At 42.2% G+C, this 18,143-nt stretch overlaps 1 protein-coding gene and 1 pseudogene across 6 annotated transcripts; one reads left to right on the top strand and one right to left on the bottom strand.

Annotated features, from left to right (window-relative positions):
* Positions 1-285: 285 nt before the first annotated feature.
* On the bottom strand, positions 286-18,125 carry CCNB1IP1 (cyclin B1 interacting protein 1). 6 transcript variants are annotated; one of them, XM_060175408.1, is made up of 5 exons: positions 17,824-18,124; positions 10,864-11,002; positions 8,071-8,384; positions 4,217-4,550; positions 286-1,198 (listed from the first exon to the last, which is right to left on the bottom strand). In XM_060175408.1, the coding sequence occupies exons 3-5, from the start codon at positions 8,365-8,367 to the stop codon at positions 993-995; spliced, it is 837 nt and encodes a 278-aa protein (XP_060031391.1). In that variant the 5' UTR covers positions 8,368-8,384; positions 10,864-11,002; positions 17,824-18,124; the 3' UTR covers positions 286-992. The 6 variants fall into 6 exon arrangements, with proteins under 6 accessions (XP_060031391.1, XP_060031392.1, XP_060031390.1 ...); XM_060175409.1 differs by having other exon boundaries at positions 10,864-10,999; XM_060175407.1 differs by lacking the exon at positions 10,864-11,002.
* Positions 13,176-13,290, top strand: LOC132533652 (small nucleolar RNA SNORA26; annotated as a pseudogene).
* Positions 18,126-18,143: the final 18 nt, after the last annotated feature.

Below are 18,143 nucleotides of genomic sequence, written 5' to 3'. Positions count from 1 at the left end.
ACCTGGCCCCAATTTCTTTCTTTTTCTACTGCTTAAAGTTCAGTGCAAGAAATTTAACCCAAAGAGTCATGTCTGCAAGGCTTGCACTCTACATTGAACCACCTCTCTGGCCTCTTCAAAGTAACATTTAAAATAAGTTACTTGTGAAATGTCAGGAATATTCAGTACTTAGTAAAGAAAAACAAGGAATAAATCCCCAAAAGTATTTAAACTAATATAATCTTCTGAGATTAATAACATCAGTATTTTTCCTAAAGAATGCATTCCTAAGTAAGTACGGAAGGCAGCAGTGATATAATTTTATTTTTTAATAAATGCCAAGCAGTGCCTACAAAATAACTTTATCAATGTGAATAACTTTGAAATAGAAATTGGTATAGAGCATACATGCATCAAATCGTACTCTTATCCATTAAGAGTACATCCCCAGACAAACTGAAACAAGGGTAAGTACATGAATAAATACAAATAAATGTGCATCCCCAAATAGCAAGTCACAGACATCCGTGTCATTTCCTGAGAGCAGAATCTTAGCATAAAAACATAGGCAAAACAGCATCTCAATGTAAATGAACACACACAAATATGAATAAGTTCCAGAAGCCAACATGCAATGCAGACATTTAACAGAGGTGCTCACAGCATATTTGTAAACCCACAGCTCAAAGTCAGAATAAAAATAGAAAAAAGGAGAAAAAAAAAAAAGTCTGCAGAGCACCCAATCTTGTGATATTTTCATGACTGGTGAAGAAAGCACAGCATCCACAGGAAGTGGAGGTTAACATAATGTTTGTGCTGTAAATAGTGGAAACTGAAAAAGAGACCAGACTTTTGACACCCCACTGCCACTGAGCTTCTTGTAAGGAGAACAGAGAAGACGATTTCAAGATGTCAATGGTGCAAGCAGGTTGGACGCTCCTGTCTCAAAAAAGAAGATACCCCCGTGAAATGAAATCACTAAAAGTGAAAGGTGAAGCTTCCTGAAAGGTAAACTAAATTCTTTTTACTTTAAAGGCCCGACTAGGGTTTTGATGCTGCTCTAACTCGCGGTTTGGAGAAGCAAAACTAAAAAAGCTATTGCTCGGTTCAGGTGCTGCTGGGGAACCCACAAAAAATGGCCTAAACTGAAAATCTCCATCTCCACCACCCTGATTTCGCACTGGTGTAGCGTCCAAAGCAAACTTGGAGGAGTTGTTTCCTATGGGGAAAAAAATAAGACAAGAACTTAAGCATCTATTTACTTACAGAGCACTTACTTAGGAACATAAGGCTAAAAAAAAAATTAATTAATTAATTAAATCAACAGAATTCAGCTCCCATGAGATAGATAAAATGCAAACTTAAAGTTGGATAAGATCAATGATCCCTGTTCCTTTCTGCTCCCAGGAGAGATTTCTGTACCTTCTTTAGTGAGACAGTTTCCAATAACAGCCATGACTCATCACCAAAAGTAATGTGACACAATGAAATATGCTTTTAGTGGAGCTAAAATTTGTAATGCCACAATTTCATTCATTCATTACCTGTTTAATCTATTTTGAAGAAATACCATGTAAATCTATACCCATATTTTTTACATACCTAAGTGAGTATTCAATCATTTACCAGGTTTTTTTTTAATATTTATTTTATTTATTTATTCCCTTTTGTTGCCCTTGTTGTTTCATTGTTGTAGTTATTATTGTTGTTGTCGTTGTTGGATAGGACAGAGAGAAATGGAGAGAGGAGGGGAAGACAGAGAGGAGGAGAGAAAGATAGACACCTGCAGACCTGCTTCACCGCCTTGTGAAGCGACTCCCCTGCAGGTGGGGAGCCGGGGTTCGAACCGGGATCCTTATGCCGGTCCTTGTGCTTTGTGCCACCTGCGCTTAGCCCGCTGCATTACAGCCTGACTCCCATTTACCAGGTTTTTTAAGAATAATTTTTAAGTATAGACACTCTAGAAAAATATTTCAGCTATGAAAAAGCTGCCAAATACTCATAATCCCAATTAAAATAACCTTCCACTGACTGCATCCTTAATTTCTAGCCTTCAAAGGAATCTGTAACTAAAAGAAAATGTTTTGAGTATTATCTGCTTCGAAAATGGTAACAAGCAGTAAAAAGATAAATGTGTAGACTAGTTTGGTGCACTGTGCCAAAGCAAAGGACTATAGGAAGGAAGACAGGGACAGGGTAGGGGGAAGGGAGCTTTCAAGTCCTGATACATGACGATGGGCCTAAGCCTAATTTAGGGGGTGAGAGTGTTTTACAAACACCTGTCTTGGTAAGATGAGAAATTGTACTCATGTGCCAACAATTACACTATAAACCATCTACCTTCCAATAAAAAATCAAAAAAAAAGAACTAGTGAGTATGAAAAACATCGGAATAAATCTGCATAGTAACAAGGGAAAAGGGAAGTGGCAGAGCAAAAGATTTGCAAGCATATGGTCCTGAGTTCTAGTCTCAACACTGCAAATGCTAAAGTGATGCTCTAATTCTTTCTTTAAAAAAAAAAAATATGAGGGAACACAACAGTGACCATATATAATCATATACAAGTAACACTTTTATGAACTCAATTATAACTATAATATACAATTAGATAAAGTTATATAGAAATTATTTATTTTCAACTCTAACGTCTGATTTCCCTTAAATCGTTCTTTTCTTTCCGTCTGTTTTGAAAGAGATAGAGAGAAAGTGAGAGGGAAGGGGGAGATAAAGAGGAGAGAAAGACATCTGCTTCACTGTTTGTGAAGCTCCTCCCCCCTCCCCCACCTCCAGCCCCCTGGCAAGTAGGAACTGGGAGCTTCAATCTGGGTCCTTGAGCACTATCACGTGTATACTCTATTGGGTGTGCCACCACAAGGCACCTCCTCCAACCATTGATTGATTTAACTTCATTGTTTCATTTTATGTATTTTCTAGGATATCATCTCCTTACTCCACCAAATGTCTTTCCTCAGAGTATAATAAAAACATAAAAAGAGTACTTATGGAAATGCACATGAAGTTTCTTTTTTTTTTTGCATTGCCAAAAGCAATATTAATAGGCTAACAAAAATTATTGGATTCTGTTTATCAAGAGTAGATAAAAAGAAGGGGAGAATTCACAAAGAGACAAGAGGCTTATAAGATCTACTAAGACCCCTACCAAGCAGAAAAGAGCTGGAATCATCCAAGATCATGAACTTCTAAAGGGCAGAATTCCTACCTCAATAATCTTTCCTTCCTTATTGCCTAGGGTCATGTCTAGCAATCTGGCACATACAAGATGTTTAATATAAAAAGTAAAGAGACATGCTTAATGTACCAAAGAGGCAGCTCACTGGGCAGGAAGCATGAATGACCTAGGTCCAAGCCCCAGCACTGTGGGAGGCCCTGGTGTCATGGCCTCCCCCCTCCCCGTCTCTCTCTCTCTCTCTCTCTCTCTCTCTCTCTCTCTGAATAAAAAGCAACCTCAAACAATGAAATCCTGAAGACATGAGACCCTGGTGCCACAAGAAACGAATTAAGTATCTGATGACTAGATGAGCAAAGAAATAATCAACCAATCACTTAAAAACTGTGCAACCATGCCCAGAAGGTGGCACTGTGGATAAAGCATTGAAATCTCAAGCACGAGCTCTTGCGTTCAGTCCCTGGAGTCCCATGTACCAGAGAGATACCTTGGTTTTTCTCTCACAAATAATTTTTTTTTTCCAAAATGTGCAGTTTTGACATGTGAAGCATGATGTAAGAAAACGGGAAATGTTTTAAGAGGGTAGGCTCTAAGATAACTCTGTGTACTTTTTCTTTTCATGGATTACTCTGACAGGATAAAAGACAAATATCCAGTCTGCTTGAGTTTTAAAAACGCATTTCCTTTATCCTACTTGAATGATCGGCTGAATGCACATGTCAGAATGCACAAGGACCCGGGTTCGATCCCCCAGTCCCCACCTGCAGGGGGAAAGCTTTGTGAGTGGTGAAGCTATGTTGCGGGTATCTCTCTCCCTTTCTGTCACCCCCTTCCCTCTCGATCTCTGTCTCTACCCAATAAATAAGTAAAGATAAAGAAATAGATGTACATGATGATGTAAGGGTTGAGACACTGGTTAAAGAACATAAAGAATCTATTATAATACATAACTTTAGGTTTTTAAATGACTCCTTGGAACTAAGTAGTCTACAGTGTGGAAAAATCACTAACTTAAAGAAAGATAATGAATATTATATGTCCTTTCTTACCTACAGGGAAGCCAAAAACACCAGATTGTGTAAACATGGTTGAGTCAACGTTACCTTCTTGGTTAGCAATAGTGATGTTTCGTAGCCTAAGGCTATCATACAGGCCTTGCAATTTTTGATACTGACGATTTCTCTCCATAAGTTTCTCAGAGATATCACTGAATTTCTTCTTGTATTCTTCCAGCACTTTCTTCATGGACGTTACCTCCCCCTTCATAGACGTCAACTCTACGTCCTTACTCTGAATCTGCTGAGTATAGATCTTTTCCATCTGTTTCAGATGGCCCTCAGCCTTACTGAAATTGTATTCTTGATAGAGACGTTCCTGATGAACCTGCCCCAAGACAGAACAAGAAACATTTTAAGGTAAGAAATTCAAAAGTGCACGTGGCAAAATTTTTATAAAACACAAGAAGAGAAGAGATGGTGCCATTGTGGCCGATTAGAGAGGACCTGTATTTTGCTCCTCCTGGAATTGCGAACAAAGCCAAACAGTACATGGGCAGACAAGCACAGCAACAGACTTTAGACGATAGGAACAAAGGGTCTGCATCCAGGTAGCCAGACACAGACAGACACACTCTCATCTGAAGAATACAGGCCCTCCAACAACTGTAGTCACACAAGATTATCAGAGGGGACTCTACTCTAATAAGCAGAGGGGAGACGGCACCAAAATCCTGACACCCCAATCCTATTCCTACAGCTCTCCAAGATGTGAAACAGAAATGAAAAGCTATGAAGGGGAAGGGAAATTAACTCGGGAGCAGCAGACCCTGACCCATGGTAGTTTGCTGGAGCTCTGGCTAAGATACCATCTTAGAATCCAGTTTCCATAGTAACAGACTCCGGGGCAGATTATGGGATGATCATTACAGGCTCAAAGCCTGTCAAAGTCTGTGCCATGTCAGACCAAAAGTGCACACAGCATCGTCACGACCTGTATATCTGAAATCAACCCCCACCCACAGCAACTACACAGCGGCAAAATCAGTTCCCCTGGGCCTAAATCCTCAAGCAACATGAAACAACAGGCGGTCTAGGAGGCTACATAGAGGTTAGAACAGCAGACTTGTCAGCATAAAGTCCCAAGTTTGACTCCTAGCACTGCACACACCAGGTTGATGCTCTGATTTATTCTTTATACCTCTCCCTCTTCCCCATTAATAAATAAATCACTTAAAATTTTAGGGAGTCGGGCTGTAGCGCAGCGGGTTAAGCGCAGGTGGCACAAAGCACAAGGACCGGCTTAAGGATCCCGGTTCGAACCCCGGCTCCCCACCTGCAGGGGAGTCGCTTCACAGGCAGTGAAGCAGGTCTGCAGGTGTCTGTCTTTCTCTCCTCCTCTCTGTCTTCCCCTCCTCTCTCTCCATTTCTCTCTGTCCTATCCAACAACGACAACAACAATAATAACTACAACAATAAAAAAAATAAAAAATAAAAAATAAATTTTATGAGAGGGTGGGGGTAGACAGCATAACAGTTATGCAAAGAGACTCTTATACTTGAGGCTCTAAAGTCCCAGGTTCAGTCCCCTACACCATCATAAACCAGAGCTAAGCAGTGTTCTGGTGAAAATAAATAAATTAAATAATAATAATAATTTCTTTATTTAAAAAATGAGAAAACAAAGGCAATTACCTTACTGTGTTGGATCAAGAGAGCAACTTGGGGGAAAAAAATTCAACAGATCTGAGCCTCCTAAAAAAGGACATTAAAGGGAGTCGGGCGGTAGCGCAGCAGTTTAAGCACACGTGGCACAAAGCGGAAGGATACCGGTTCAAGCCCCCGGCTCCCCACCTGCAGGGGAGTCTCTTCACAGGAGGTGAAGCAGGTCTGCATGTGTCTATCTTTCTCTCCCCTTCTCTGTCTGCCCCTCCTCTCTCCATTTCTCTCTGTCCTACCCAACAATGACAAGATCAGTAACAACAACAATAATACAACAAGGACAACAAAAGGGAATAAATAAATATTTTTTAAAAAATTTTAAAAAATAAAAATAAAAATAAAAAAAGGACATTAAAACTAAGGTCGTAGGATGGTCACTGAAACGAGAAGGTCAATAGATGAAACCATAAACAGAATCAGAGACAGTAGGAAAGAAATCATACTGAGAGATAAAGAATACCGTAGCTAGTAAGTAGTCTGGGAGGTGGTTCCCTCTCTCAATTTCTCTGTCTCTATCCAAAAAAAGGAAGGATGGAAGGGGAAGGGGAAGAAAGAGAATGGCTGCCAGGAGTGGTGGATTTGTTATGAAGTCGCCAAACCCCAGCGATAACCCTGGTGGATATATATACATTTTTTTAACTTGATCTAAAGAACTCTCCCAATGAGAGGACACAAATAGTATGTAGATGATTGTAGTGGAGAATAAAAGAAAACAATTAAGGTAAGCATTAAAAGATACAGGACAATGTAAGAGGAACACCTCACCCATAAAGTACAATAAGCATATTTATTTGAAGGGTGACAAATGGAACCTTTTTTTTTTTTTTTGCCACCAGGATTATCAGCGAGGCTCAGTGCCTGCACAACTACTCCACCACTCCGCGTGGCCATTTTCCCATTTTATTTTATTTTTTTATAGAGAAAAATACAGGGCATCACTCGTTCTCTCCCTCCATGTATTTTTCTCTATAATTACTTCACAGCCCACTGCAAGTGGAAACCTGAGGTTAAACCTGGGTCTTCCTGCGTAGTAACATGATGTCCAGCTTTGACATACAGAACCGTGAAGGAGACATTTTTATAAATGTAAATGCAAGTTATAACAGTGTACCCAAAAAACTAATTAAAGTTCACCACAGGAAAAAAAAAAATCTAAGCAGGCACCAAAGACAAATAAGAATGTTCATTACAGGGAGTCGGGAGGTAGCGCAGTGGGTGACGCACAGGTGGCCCGAAGTGCAAGGACCGGCCTGAAGATCCCAGTTCAAGTCCCCTGTTCCAGCCCCCGGCTCCCCACCTGAAGGGGGGTCACTTCACAAGCGGTGAAGCAGGTCTGCAGGTGTCTTTCTCTCCCCCTGTCTTCCTCTCCTCTCTCCATTTCTCTCCGTCCTATCCAACAACGACGACATCAATAACAACAACAATAATGACTACAACAATAAAAAACAACAAGGGCACAAAAGGGAATAAATATTTTTTTAAAAGAATGTTTACGCACCAAAGTAAAAGACTCTGGGGTGGGTGGGTGGGTGGGAAGAATACAGGTCCAAGAAGGATGACAAGAGGACAGGTGGGGGTTGTATTGTCATATGGGAAACTGGGGAATGTTATGCATGTACAAACTTGTATTTACTGTTGAATGTAAAACATTAATTCCCCAATAAAGAAATTGTAAAAAAGAATGTTTATTACAGCGTTTAATAACCTGAAATGAATTATGACACAATGCAGTAATTAAAATGACTACAGACCAATTAATTTCTAAATAATAAAATATTCACAATAGACTTACTAGATTATCAGCTTTAGCTGGCCACAAAAGCAGTATGTATAGTATCATTCTATTCTTATAATATACATATAGGTATAAGATATATATAACATCTAGAAATTTGTAAAATAAAAAAATATATATATATATATATATATAGTTCTGAGTAATGGAATTACAGGTGGTTTACTTTCCTCCTTTTGGATTTTTTACAAAAAATACTGGGTTGTCAGAAAAGTCATGACACATTTTTGCATAGGAAAAAGACTTTCCTGACAACCCAATATTACTTTGGGAAAAAGGAATACAATTTATTTCAAAGACGTTCTTCCATACAGTCATTAAAAAAAAAATCTTTCCCATATTTTTGAAATCATGTACTCATGCTAATGTAATTTCATTGATAAGCACTAACCTGGTATGTCCAGAAGGCCAGCGCACGGGAGCTAATGTCCAACACAATCTCTGGCCGGAGTCCTGCCAATACCATGGCTTTATATTCCTCTGACGGGCTGAGCTCCGTGCGAACGATATCTAGCTTTCCAGAAAGGGTACTATTGCAGGCAGGGCAGATGGCTGGTGAACGACTAAACTCGCCACTGCCATGCTGATCACAGAAGATGTGAGAGCAGGCAGTGACCCAGGCATAGCCAGACAGCTTGAGGCGACACTTGCGATAATTACAAAGCAGCATGTCTTCACACAAGGACATAGCACACAGTAAGATCACTGAAAAGAGTAGCAAGGGTCAGTGTAAGTCAAATTGCAGTGAACATGAGATAAATAAAAAAATCTATGTCTTCATTCTATTATCCATTTTATATTTCTTAGAATTAATCATGTTTTACATTGATTTCAATCACTTGAGAATATTGTGTTTCTCTATGCAAACTACTACAAAAGTCATGGGGAAAAACTTTAGGAATGCTGGGGTGGGTGAGTGTGGTAACATAGTAGTTCTGCAAAACGACTTTCATTCCTGAGGCACCAAAGATCCTAGGTTCAATCCCTACCGCCACCACCATAAAAAGGAGCTTGGCGGTTCTCTGGTAAGAAAAAAATAAAAGACTAGGAACAGGTTTTAAGGAGCTGGAGCAATAGCTCGGTGGGAAGGCCACGCATGGCCCAGGCTCAGGTTCACGAGAGTACTACCGGACTGGGGAAGCACCAGTATTAAGGTATCTGTCTCTCTGAACGAAGAAGTCGGCCTCAGAAGGTGAAATCACTCATGCACAAGGCCCCAGCTCCACAAAGAAACAAAAGGGGGGGGTGGTAGTGGTGAGGGAGAAAGTTACTGCTGCGGGGTACCTTTCTATAGAAAGGCTCCACCTGGCAGTCACTGGTACACGTCTACTAGGCGGGCTGTTCCTGGCAGGGAGACAACTTAATATTGTTAGTTGCAAGGGTAGTAGACATGGGGCCAAGTCATGCATAACTGGCGGACTTTCCAGTGCAAACAGAGCCACCCCGTGGTGTCTAAAGTAGCAAACCCTCAGAATAGTAAAGTCCAGAGAGGTGGGTTAAGGTGGCGCAAAGCAGGAGGACCGGCTAAGGACCCCGGTTCGAGCCCCCAGCTCCCCACCTGCAGGGGAGCCGCTTCACAGGCGGTGAAAAAGGTCTGCAGGTGTCTGTCTTTCTCTCCCTCTGTCTTCCCCTCCTCTCTCCATTTCTCTCTGTCCTATCCAACAACAACAGCAATAACAGCCGCTATGTTCCATCGCTGGGGAGCCAGAGACGACCCGAACTGCCCCTGCGGCTCCAGACAGACTATGACCCACATAGTCAACGACTGCCACCTCTCCAGATTCAAAGGAGGTCTCGAAACTTTACATCAGGCTCAACCTGACGCTGCTGACTGGCTACGGAAGAAGGGCAAACGCTAGAAGAAGAAGAAGAAGAACAGCAAAAATAACTACAATAAAACAAGGGCAGCAAAAGGGAACAAATAAATAAATATTTTTAAAAATATTTTTTAAAAATAGTAAAGTCTCTGCTCCATGGAACTAGCTCAGCTCCACTCTATTATCAGATCCAGCCGGGACCTTACCAAACACAGAGAGAAACTGGGTTCAAGCCTCCTGTCCCCACCTGCAGAGAAAAAGCTTTCTGAGTTGTGAAGTAGGGTGACAGGTGTCTCTCTCCCCCTTCCCTCTCAATTCTTCTGTCTGTCTCTATCCAATAAATAATTTTTAAAAATTTTAAAGAGAGAGAGAGAGAGCAAATGGCAGAGGGTTTGGGACTGGGGACTCACCGGTATCAACTCCGCATGAAGCTCACTCCTGACTCCCTGCCGTGACTCACTGCCATAAATACTCAACGTATTTTCCCCTTTCCTCAGAGAAAATGTTGGGTCTTAAATCCCCTCGTCTATTGTGTGGTCCTAAAAGGCTTCTTGGATGTCTCTTTTCCTTGACTATATTCCAGCCAGACAAGAACTCAAAGGTCCCCGCTGGAAACATCACGAATCTGACTAAAGTCCAAACTGGAAAGTACATGGGGGTGGGAGGAACTTAATCACATTTACAAAGTACACACAAATAAAAATCAATGATCTTTGCCATTCCTCGATACTGGAGCAGATATCCAAATTACTAGCCATTCGCTTTGCCAGAATGTTTAGTACCATTTCTCACACTTTGGCAGATGAATGTTCAAAAAGTTCAAGCACTTATTTCAGTCATTCTTTAGCACGAAGTATTTTAAGCTGCATTTTTTTTTGTTTTTTCTTTTTTCACATGCTGATCTCTCGGAGTCTTTTTTCTGTGTTAATTGACTAAATATTTAGCAAACAACCTGATAGTATCTGAAGGAAAATAACTTATTTTACCCAAGAAGACTGACCCTAAGGTGAGGGTAGACAGCCTAATGGTTATGCAAACAGACTCTCACGCCTGAAGCTCCATAGCCCCCAGTTCAATCCCCCGCACCTGAGCAGTGCTCTGGTAAAAAAAAAAAAAAAAAAAAACCTAAAGCCTAAAAATTTGCATAAAGCACTTTTTTATCCTCAGTTTACTTGTGAATGTGCCATCTGATGCTATGCTTGTACTTAAAACATTTGTAAACTGATCATCCTTGCTTAAATGGCTCCTCAAAGCAAGGTCCATTCATACTCCAGTCTGTTCTCAATGGGCAGCACGTCCCGGCCACATCAAAACACCCAGTATGGAAAGTGAAAGTGCCGCGCCCACTACAAACCACAAATATTTACGTTTATCAACTGGCGGCTTCTGTTACAAAATGCTGCCTTGGTCGAAAGGGTGAGTGACCTTCATTCCAAATGTCCAGAGGTGCCGGCAGCGTCAAGGTACCGAGACCCACAGCCACTTGCTCCTAGAATTCTCGACCTCCTTAAAGAATTCGACAGAGAAATAGCTTCAGTGGAGAAATAAAATACCTAATCTGTGGAGTCAAGAAAAAAGCGCGGGAAAACGTCGTTTCTCGCACAACTCCCCGAGAGAGAGAGAGAGAGAGAGAGAGAGGGATCACGTTGTGCGGGCTCCGAGCACGCATGCGTGGACGTGCCCCGGGACATGCTGGGTAGTGAGCGCTGGCCGCACTGGATTCTGGGACACGCGGGGTCTGGGGAGTGAGGGCTGCCCACTGGCCGCACTGGATTCTGGGACACGCGGGGTCTGGGGAGTGAGGGCTGCCCACTGGCCGCACTGGATTCTGGGACACGCGGGGTCTGGGGAGTGAGGGCTGCCCACTGGCCGCACTGGATTCTGGGATACGCAGGGTCTGGGGAGTGAGGGCTGCCCACTGGCAGCACTGGATTCTGGGACACGCAGGGTCTGGGGAGTGAGCGCTGGCCGCACTGGATTCTGGGACACGCGGGGTCTGGGGAGTGAGCACTGCCCACTGGCCGCACTGGATTCTGGGACACGCGGGGTCATGGCGCTGTCCAGGCTCAGTCTGTGCTCCTCCTGGGCTTGTGATTTTTTTCATGCAGTGAGACCAGAATTAGACTGAGTCTACGGTATCTCCCACTTAGAAGCCCTGCATGTACTGCTGCCTTTTGCTGCTTTGCCACAGTAGTAGCAGTTTCCTGAGTTTAAGAGCAGAGGAGGGGGCGCGGGCGGTAGTGCGCCGGGTTGAGTGCACACAGTGTAAGTGCAAGGATGGGGGTTCGAACCCCCGGCTCCCCACCTACGGGGGGAGGGGTGCTTCACAAGCGGTGAAGAAGGTCTACAAGTGTCTGTCTTTCTCTCCCCCTTTTAAGTTTTCCCCTCCTCTTTCCATTTCTCTCTGTCCTGTCCAACAACAACAAAAATAATAACAATAACAATGGGAAAAATAAAAGATGGCAGTCAGGAGCAGTGGATGCATGGCGCAGGCACCCAGCGATAACCCTGGAGGAAAAAAAAAAAAAAAAAAAACAGGAGAGCAGTCGAGAAGTTAACACGGCAGCTCAATTCCCTATTTCTGGAGCACCAGCTGGCAACACAGACTTTGTAAGTAGCGGAGTGGGGAAAATGGCAGAAGTTGTTTGATGTCTGTAACTGGTGATAACCAGCACCGACATGTTGAAAGATTCTACCAGTTGTTCTGTTATGTTTATTTTTTAGTATTTATGTATTGGGCAGAGACAGAGAAATTGAGATGCAAAGAGAAGATAGAAAGGGAGAAAGACACCTGCAGTACTGCTTTATCATTTACAAAGTTTCCCCTCTGCAGTGGGACAAGGGCCTTGAAACCGAACTTTGCACATGGTAACTTGTGTACTCAATCAGATGCACCACCACCCGACCCCTACCAGTTTATTTTTTTCATCTCTTAACTTTTTCCATCTCTTTTACACTGGCCATATTTCCAGCTTTTATTCATACCTTTAAATAAAACAAAACTGGACCCAAGAGATAGCTCACTGGGTAGAGCACACACTTTACTATGTATACCGATTATGTTTAAGACCCAGGCACCACATGTGAGTATCTTGGGGGAATCTCACAAGTGTGAATGATGCTGCCCTATTTCTCACCCTCTCTCTGAAGGGGGGAAAAAAAAGTCCAAAGGGAACTGTGGAATGGTGCAGTCTGAAACTCTGTTGGTCCTGACAACACACACACACACACACACACACACACACACACACACACTTACCACCATAATAACTATTAACTATCAGGTTCAGGCAAAATACTGAAGTCATGGGCCCCTAGAAACATACCTAAGGTAGACTTCTAGCTTCTCCCTACACGAAGGCCTCTAATTTCATCTGCTCTATTCCTACCTTTGAGTTCCTGTTTACTAAACTGTTTGTCCTGCTTTATATCTTACTGCCTTGCAGATGCTAGCTACTGTGATACCATCCTGACTTCCCTGGGCAGATGACCTCACCAGTGTGTCCCCAAACCTCACCTCTCCAGAGCCCTACCCCAATGGGGAAAGATCAAAACAGGCTGAAGGTATGGATTGACATGTCAATGCCCATGTCCAGCAGGGAAGCAATTACAGAAGCCAGAATTCCCACCTTCTGCACTGTAGAAAGAATTTCGGCCCATACTCCCAGAGAGATAAAGAATAGGGAGGCTTCTAGTGCTTGAAGAGGCTAACACAGAAAGGTAAAATAAATCTCCATAAAAGCCAGGGGAGAAATTGTGAAACTCTTCTTTGGATCCTGTCTGGAATTACAGTTTAAAAAATATATATGGAAGCTTCCAGTGGAGAGGATGGGTCATGCAACTCTGGTGATGGGAACTGTATGGAATTGTACCACTGTTATCTTACAGTCTTGTTAATCACTATTAAATCACTAATAAAAAATTTTAAATGGGGCCAGGTGGTGGCGCATCTGGTAAGCACTCACATTTCAGTGAACAAGGACCCTGGTTCAAGCCCCTGGTCCCCACCTGTAGGGGAAAGCTTCATGAGTGGTGAAGCACTGCAGGTGTCTCCCTGTCTTTCTCTACCTCTATCTCCCGCAGCCCTCTCAATTTCTTTCCATCTTTATCCAAGAATAAATTTTAAAAACTTAAAAAGTTAATGATAATAAAATAATAAAAATAATAACATTTTAAAAGAAACTGAGGAAGAGGTTCTGAAGATTATTGCCAAATTTGTGATCAACTTTCCAGGGGCGGCCCCCGAATGAATTAATAACAGATACAGCCCAATAAAGCAGCGGCAGAGCAGACAAACCTTATTATAAGTACATTTTTTTTATTTTGTTTTTATTTATTTATTATTTATAAAAAGGAAACACTGACAAAACCATAGGATAAGAGGAGTATAACTAATATGGTGGACTTTTGAGGGTCAGAACCCCCATGGTGAAGGTTCTAAGGAATGAGGGGAGAGTTCCGGAATGATTAGTGGCAATTGGGTAAGAGAGTTAATTAGCTGAAGGTATTTAGAAGGACATGTTAATTATCCCAGCAAGGGAGAAGCAGAGAGAGAGAGAGAGAGAGAGAGAGAGAGAGAGAGAGGAGCCTTGAAGGAAGAGAGATAAGATAGAGTTAGATCAAAGTGGAGGAGGGGGTTAAGGAAATAGGAAGGAGAGAGAGCCTTTTTGTCAAGGCAGAATGGTGATATATGGAGTATGTGTGATCACAGCAGGTGAACTTTTGAGCAGGCAAACCATTTGGTTTATAATAAGGAAATGAGTTAAGTGTTAGGGGGTGTATGCTTGTGATGCTTGGGACACTGACAGGGGGAAACTGAGTCAGGAAAGCTTTTTCCCTCCATGCTCGACCCCTGAAAGGGAGAGGCTGACAGGTTGGGTATCTTTTCAGACCTCCATCTTTATGATGGGAGTTTCCCTATGTTCTTACCATGCTTTCACAATATCCCCACAGTTTGTGGAGGCACAGGAATTATAAACCTGGGATTCTGGAACCTCAGGCAAGAAAATCTTTTTTTGCATAACCATTAGGCTATCTCCATCACCCAGAGCTTTCGACTCTCAAGCATGATGATCAGTCCCCAGCATGGGATGTGTCAGTGATGCTCTAGTTCTCCTTTCTCCTTCTCTCTCATTCGTTAATAATTGTAATAACACAAATTGGATTCAAAGGTAAGTGGGGGATCATGCATAAATTTATGTTTTTTTTATCTATCTGAATCTTCTTTGGTTTAAACTATGGACTAAAAACTATGAGAAATGTAGAAATGTTAAAATAACAGAAAACCTTCAAATTTGACCTACTTTTATCATCCTAGTCAGGTAACCTTTGTATGCAATGAATCCTTCATAATGCTTTAAAATCCTATTCCTTTCTCAATCTCAATGTCCACTACACCATTTACATATAGACAAATGTATTTTTAAAATATGTCTATGGCCAACAGGATTTCCAGATTAGAAAAAGGGAGTGACTGCAAATCTTAATGCCTCAGTATTCTGAGACATGGGAAAACTGATCTAACTTGGTGGCTCGCGTCTTGTCCTGTAATCACAATTACAGAAGCCAGACTGTTGAATGTAAAACATTAATTCCCCAATAATAAAAAAATTAAAAAAAGAAAAATTAAAAAATGTCTGAATTATACTTGATCATAATTATATTTTTATTATGTTACTTTAAATTTTATTTACAGAGATAAATTGAGGAGGGGAGAGAGATGGACAGAGACAAAAAAAACAAACACCTGCAGTCCTGCTTCATCATTTGTTGAAGCTTCCCCCTTACAGGTGGGGGTCGTGTTCTTTTTCATATACAATAATGTGGAGATGTAAAACTCCATAACCTCAGGCACAGTCAAGCTGAGCAGACAAGACTTTTGAAAATTAATGTTCATGGTAAATACCAAATAAGTAGATGAAAGAGCAAGTCATGTTAGGAAAGTAAAAATCATGGTCAAGGAGGCTTCGTGGGAGGGAAAAAAAAAAGTGGGTTTTAAGTTGGTCTTAAAATTGTTCTGAATTGTAGGGTGGAGGTGTATAGCATAATGGTTATCCAAAGAGACTTTCATGCTTAGAGGCTCTCAAGTCCCAGGTTCAGTCCCTGATACCGCCATAAGCCAGAGCTGAGCGGTGCTCTGGTAAAAAATAATAAATAAATAAATAAATAATTGTTCTGCAATTGTATAACTATGTTGTGAAGTGAATAGATCTTAAGTGTCCTGAAGAACAAAAACTGTTAATTAGCTGTGGCAATAGATCACAACTGCCGTTGCAATTTCATATGTAAATATCAAGACTCAAATCTTATGGCTCCTCTCTTTAAAATTTTGCTTATTCTAATCTCGAGAGGGTTTTTCTTAGTTTAGAGATGTAATACCTTTGGTGCTCTGCCCTCTCTGCCTGTCTCTATCATTAATATATATATGGCTGAATTGTTCCCCAGATCCACTATCCACCCACTAGTCAAAGCAGCAAATAAATAAATAAATGCAGGCACTTTCAGGAACACATGCCCTCTATACCTGTGGAGTTCCTGGGTTGTCAGGAATCCGGAAGAAAGGTAGGCCCCCGGGTGGAAATAAACCAGGTTGAGCTTTTCTCTGCTTCCCCCAATCTCCTGGAGACTGAAATGAACTATCTAGCAGTTCATAGGAATATGTTAATGCCTCCCAGAAGTAAAGGCCTGCCACCAGGTTGGAATGGAAGGAAAATTCCAAACAGAGCAAAATCTGGAGTACAAGTACTAACTTATGACCAAAACAGAGAGAGACTTCTTCGGGAGTGACTCTGGAGAAGTGGCCTGAGAGCCTGATTGGCTAATGTGCCAGAGTGATGCCTGGTTTTCTCTCTCCTCCTATCTTTCTTATACATACATACATACATACATACATACATACATAATAAAATCTTTTAAAAAGAAAACACAAAAGCAGAATTTGGACTGGGTTTTGTGTATTGCAACAAAGTAAAGGACTCGCGTTGGGGGAGGGTTAAGGCCCTGGAACATGATTTCTGCGGACCTAGAGGGAGTTGAATTGCTAAATGGAAAACAGAAATACATGCACAAACTACTGTTTGTTTGTTTGTTTGTTTCTAATTGGGGAATTAATGTTTTACATTCAACAGTAAGTACAATAGTTTGTGTTTTGTTATTGTATTTTATTGTTGACTGTAAGCCATTAATTCCCCCCCCCATAAAAATAAGTGAAAAGAGAAAAAGAAGGGGGCCAGGCAGTGGCTCACTTAGTTAAACGCTCACACTACAGTGCGCGGTGACCCGGATTCAAGCCCCCAGTCCCCACCTGCAAGGGGGAAGCTTCACAAGTGGTGAAGCGGGGCTGCATGTCTCTCGGTCTGTCTCCCCTCCCCTCCCAATTTCTCTGTCTCTATCCAATAAAAATTAAATAAAAGCAAAAAAACATTTTAAAAAGAAAAGAAAAAGGATGGGGGGAGAGGAGAGTCTGGGTGGGGGTAGATAGAATAATGATTATGCCAAGAGACTTTCATGCCTGAGGCTCTGAAGCTTCGGGTTCAGTCCTCGCACCATCATAAACCAGAGCTGATCAGTGCTCTGCTTTTAAAAAAAAAAAAAGTATCTTCAGGATGTAGTGTAAAGTAGAATTTTATTTGTATAAACAACTTGTTAAAAACTAACACCGTTTGGTTAGTACTTTCTCCATTTAATCCAAATCTTAACAAATTCGTTTCTCTGGCCAAAGGATCTAGTCACTTACATGTAAAAAAAGAAAAGTCCGGACGTAGGGCGATAGCGCAGCGGGTTAAGCGCACGGCACAAAGCGCAAGGACCAGCGTGAGGATCCCGGTTCGAGCCCCCGGAGCCCCACTTGCAGGGGCGTGCTTCACAGGCATTTAAGCAGGTCTGCAGGTGTCTATCTTCTCCTCCTCTCTCCATTTCTCTCTGTCCTATCCAACAACGACATCAATAATAACAATAACTAAACAACAAGGGCAACAAAAAGGAGGGGGGATGGCCTCCAGGAGCAGTGGATTCATGGTGCAGGCACTGAGCCCCAGCAATAACCCTGGAGACAAAGAAAGAAAGAAAGAAAAGTCTTTGATATACTGCATCAAAGATCAAAGTAAAGGACTCTGGGCGGAGGGGGTTCTGGTGCAAGGTGGTGGAGGAAGACCCAAATTGGAGCTGAGTCTGTTTTGCAGAAAACATGTACCAATAACTGTATACCATTCATTCTCCCTATTAAAAATATAGACATTAATCTTCGCAAAAGAGGACGGGGGAGAGTAGTCTGAATTAGGTTATGGGGCCCCCAGGGCGGGGTACCCCACCTCAGCCATTGAACTCACTTTGCTGGCCGTGAGTCTGTTCCAAGCTCCGGTCGAGGAGGCATCCGCCGGGACCGGCTGGGGGCCCGCGGCATCTCCTGCCCAGTCTGCCCTCGCACGGAGCCCCGTTCTCTGGGAACTCACCTCCCCGGGCTCGGGGAGGGCCCTGTTAGGGCCGCTAGATGGCCCCAGTCTCAGACCTTCCCAGGGGACATAGACAGAGAGTGACGAGCTGCACTCAGTTCGTAGCCCCATCGATGAGCTTCCCTCCGCCCTACGCCTAAACCGGCTCTTTCAACAGACTTATAAGGACCTCTTATCTTAGGACATTTTTTTCTTAG

This window comes from Erinaceus europaeus, chromosome 16, assembly GCF_950295315.1.
Source record: "Erinaceus europaeus chromosome 16, mEriEur2.1, whole genome shotgun sequence".
NCBI lineage: Eukaryota > Metazoa > Chordata > Mammalia > Eulipotyphla > Erinaceidae > Erinaceus > Erinaceus europaeus.
Note: the sequence above shows the minus strand (reverse complement) of the source record. Positions and strands in the feature narration are given on the sequence as shown.

Bases quoted from the DNA above. Each gene is read 5' to 3' on its own strand.
- CCNB1IP1 (XM_060175407.1), bottom strand. The intron at 4,551-8,070 runs GTTAGTGCTTAT...GTCTTGGGGCAG, and splicing joins TGGCCTTCTGGACATACCAG to GTTCATCAGGAACGTCTCTA. The intron at 1,199-4,216 runs GTAAGAAAGGAC...TTTTCCCCATAG, and splicing joins TGTTTTTGGCTTCCCTGTAG to GAAACAACTCCTCCAAGTTT.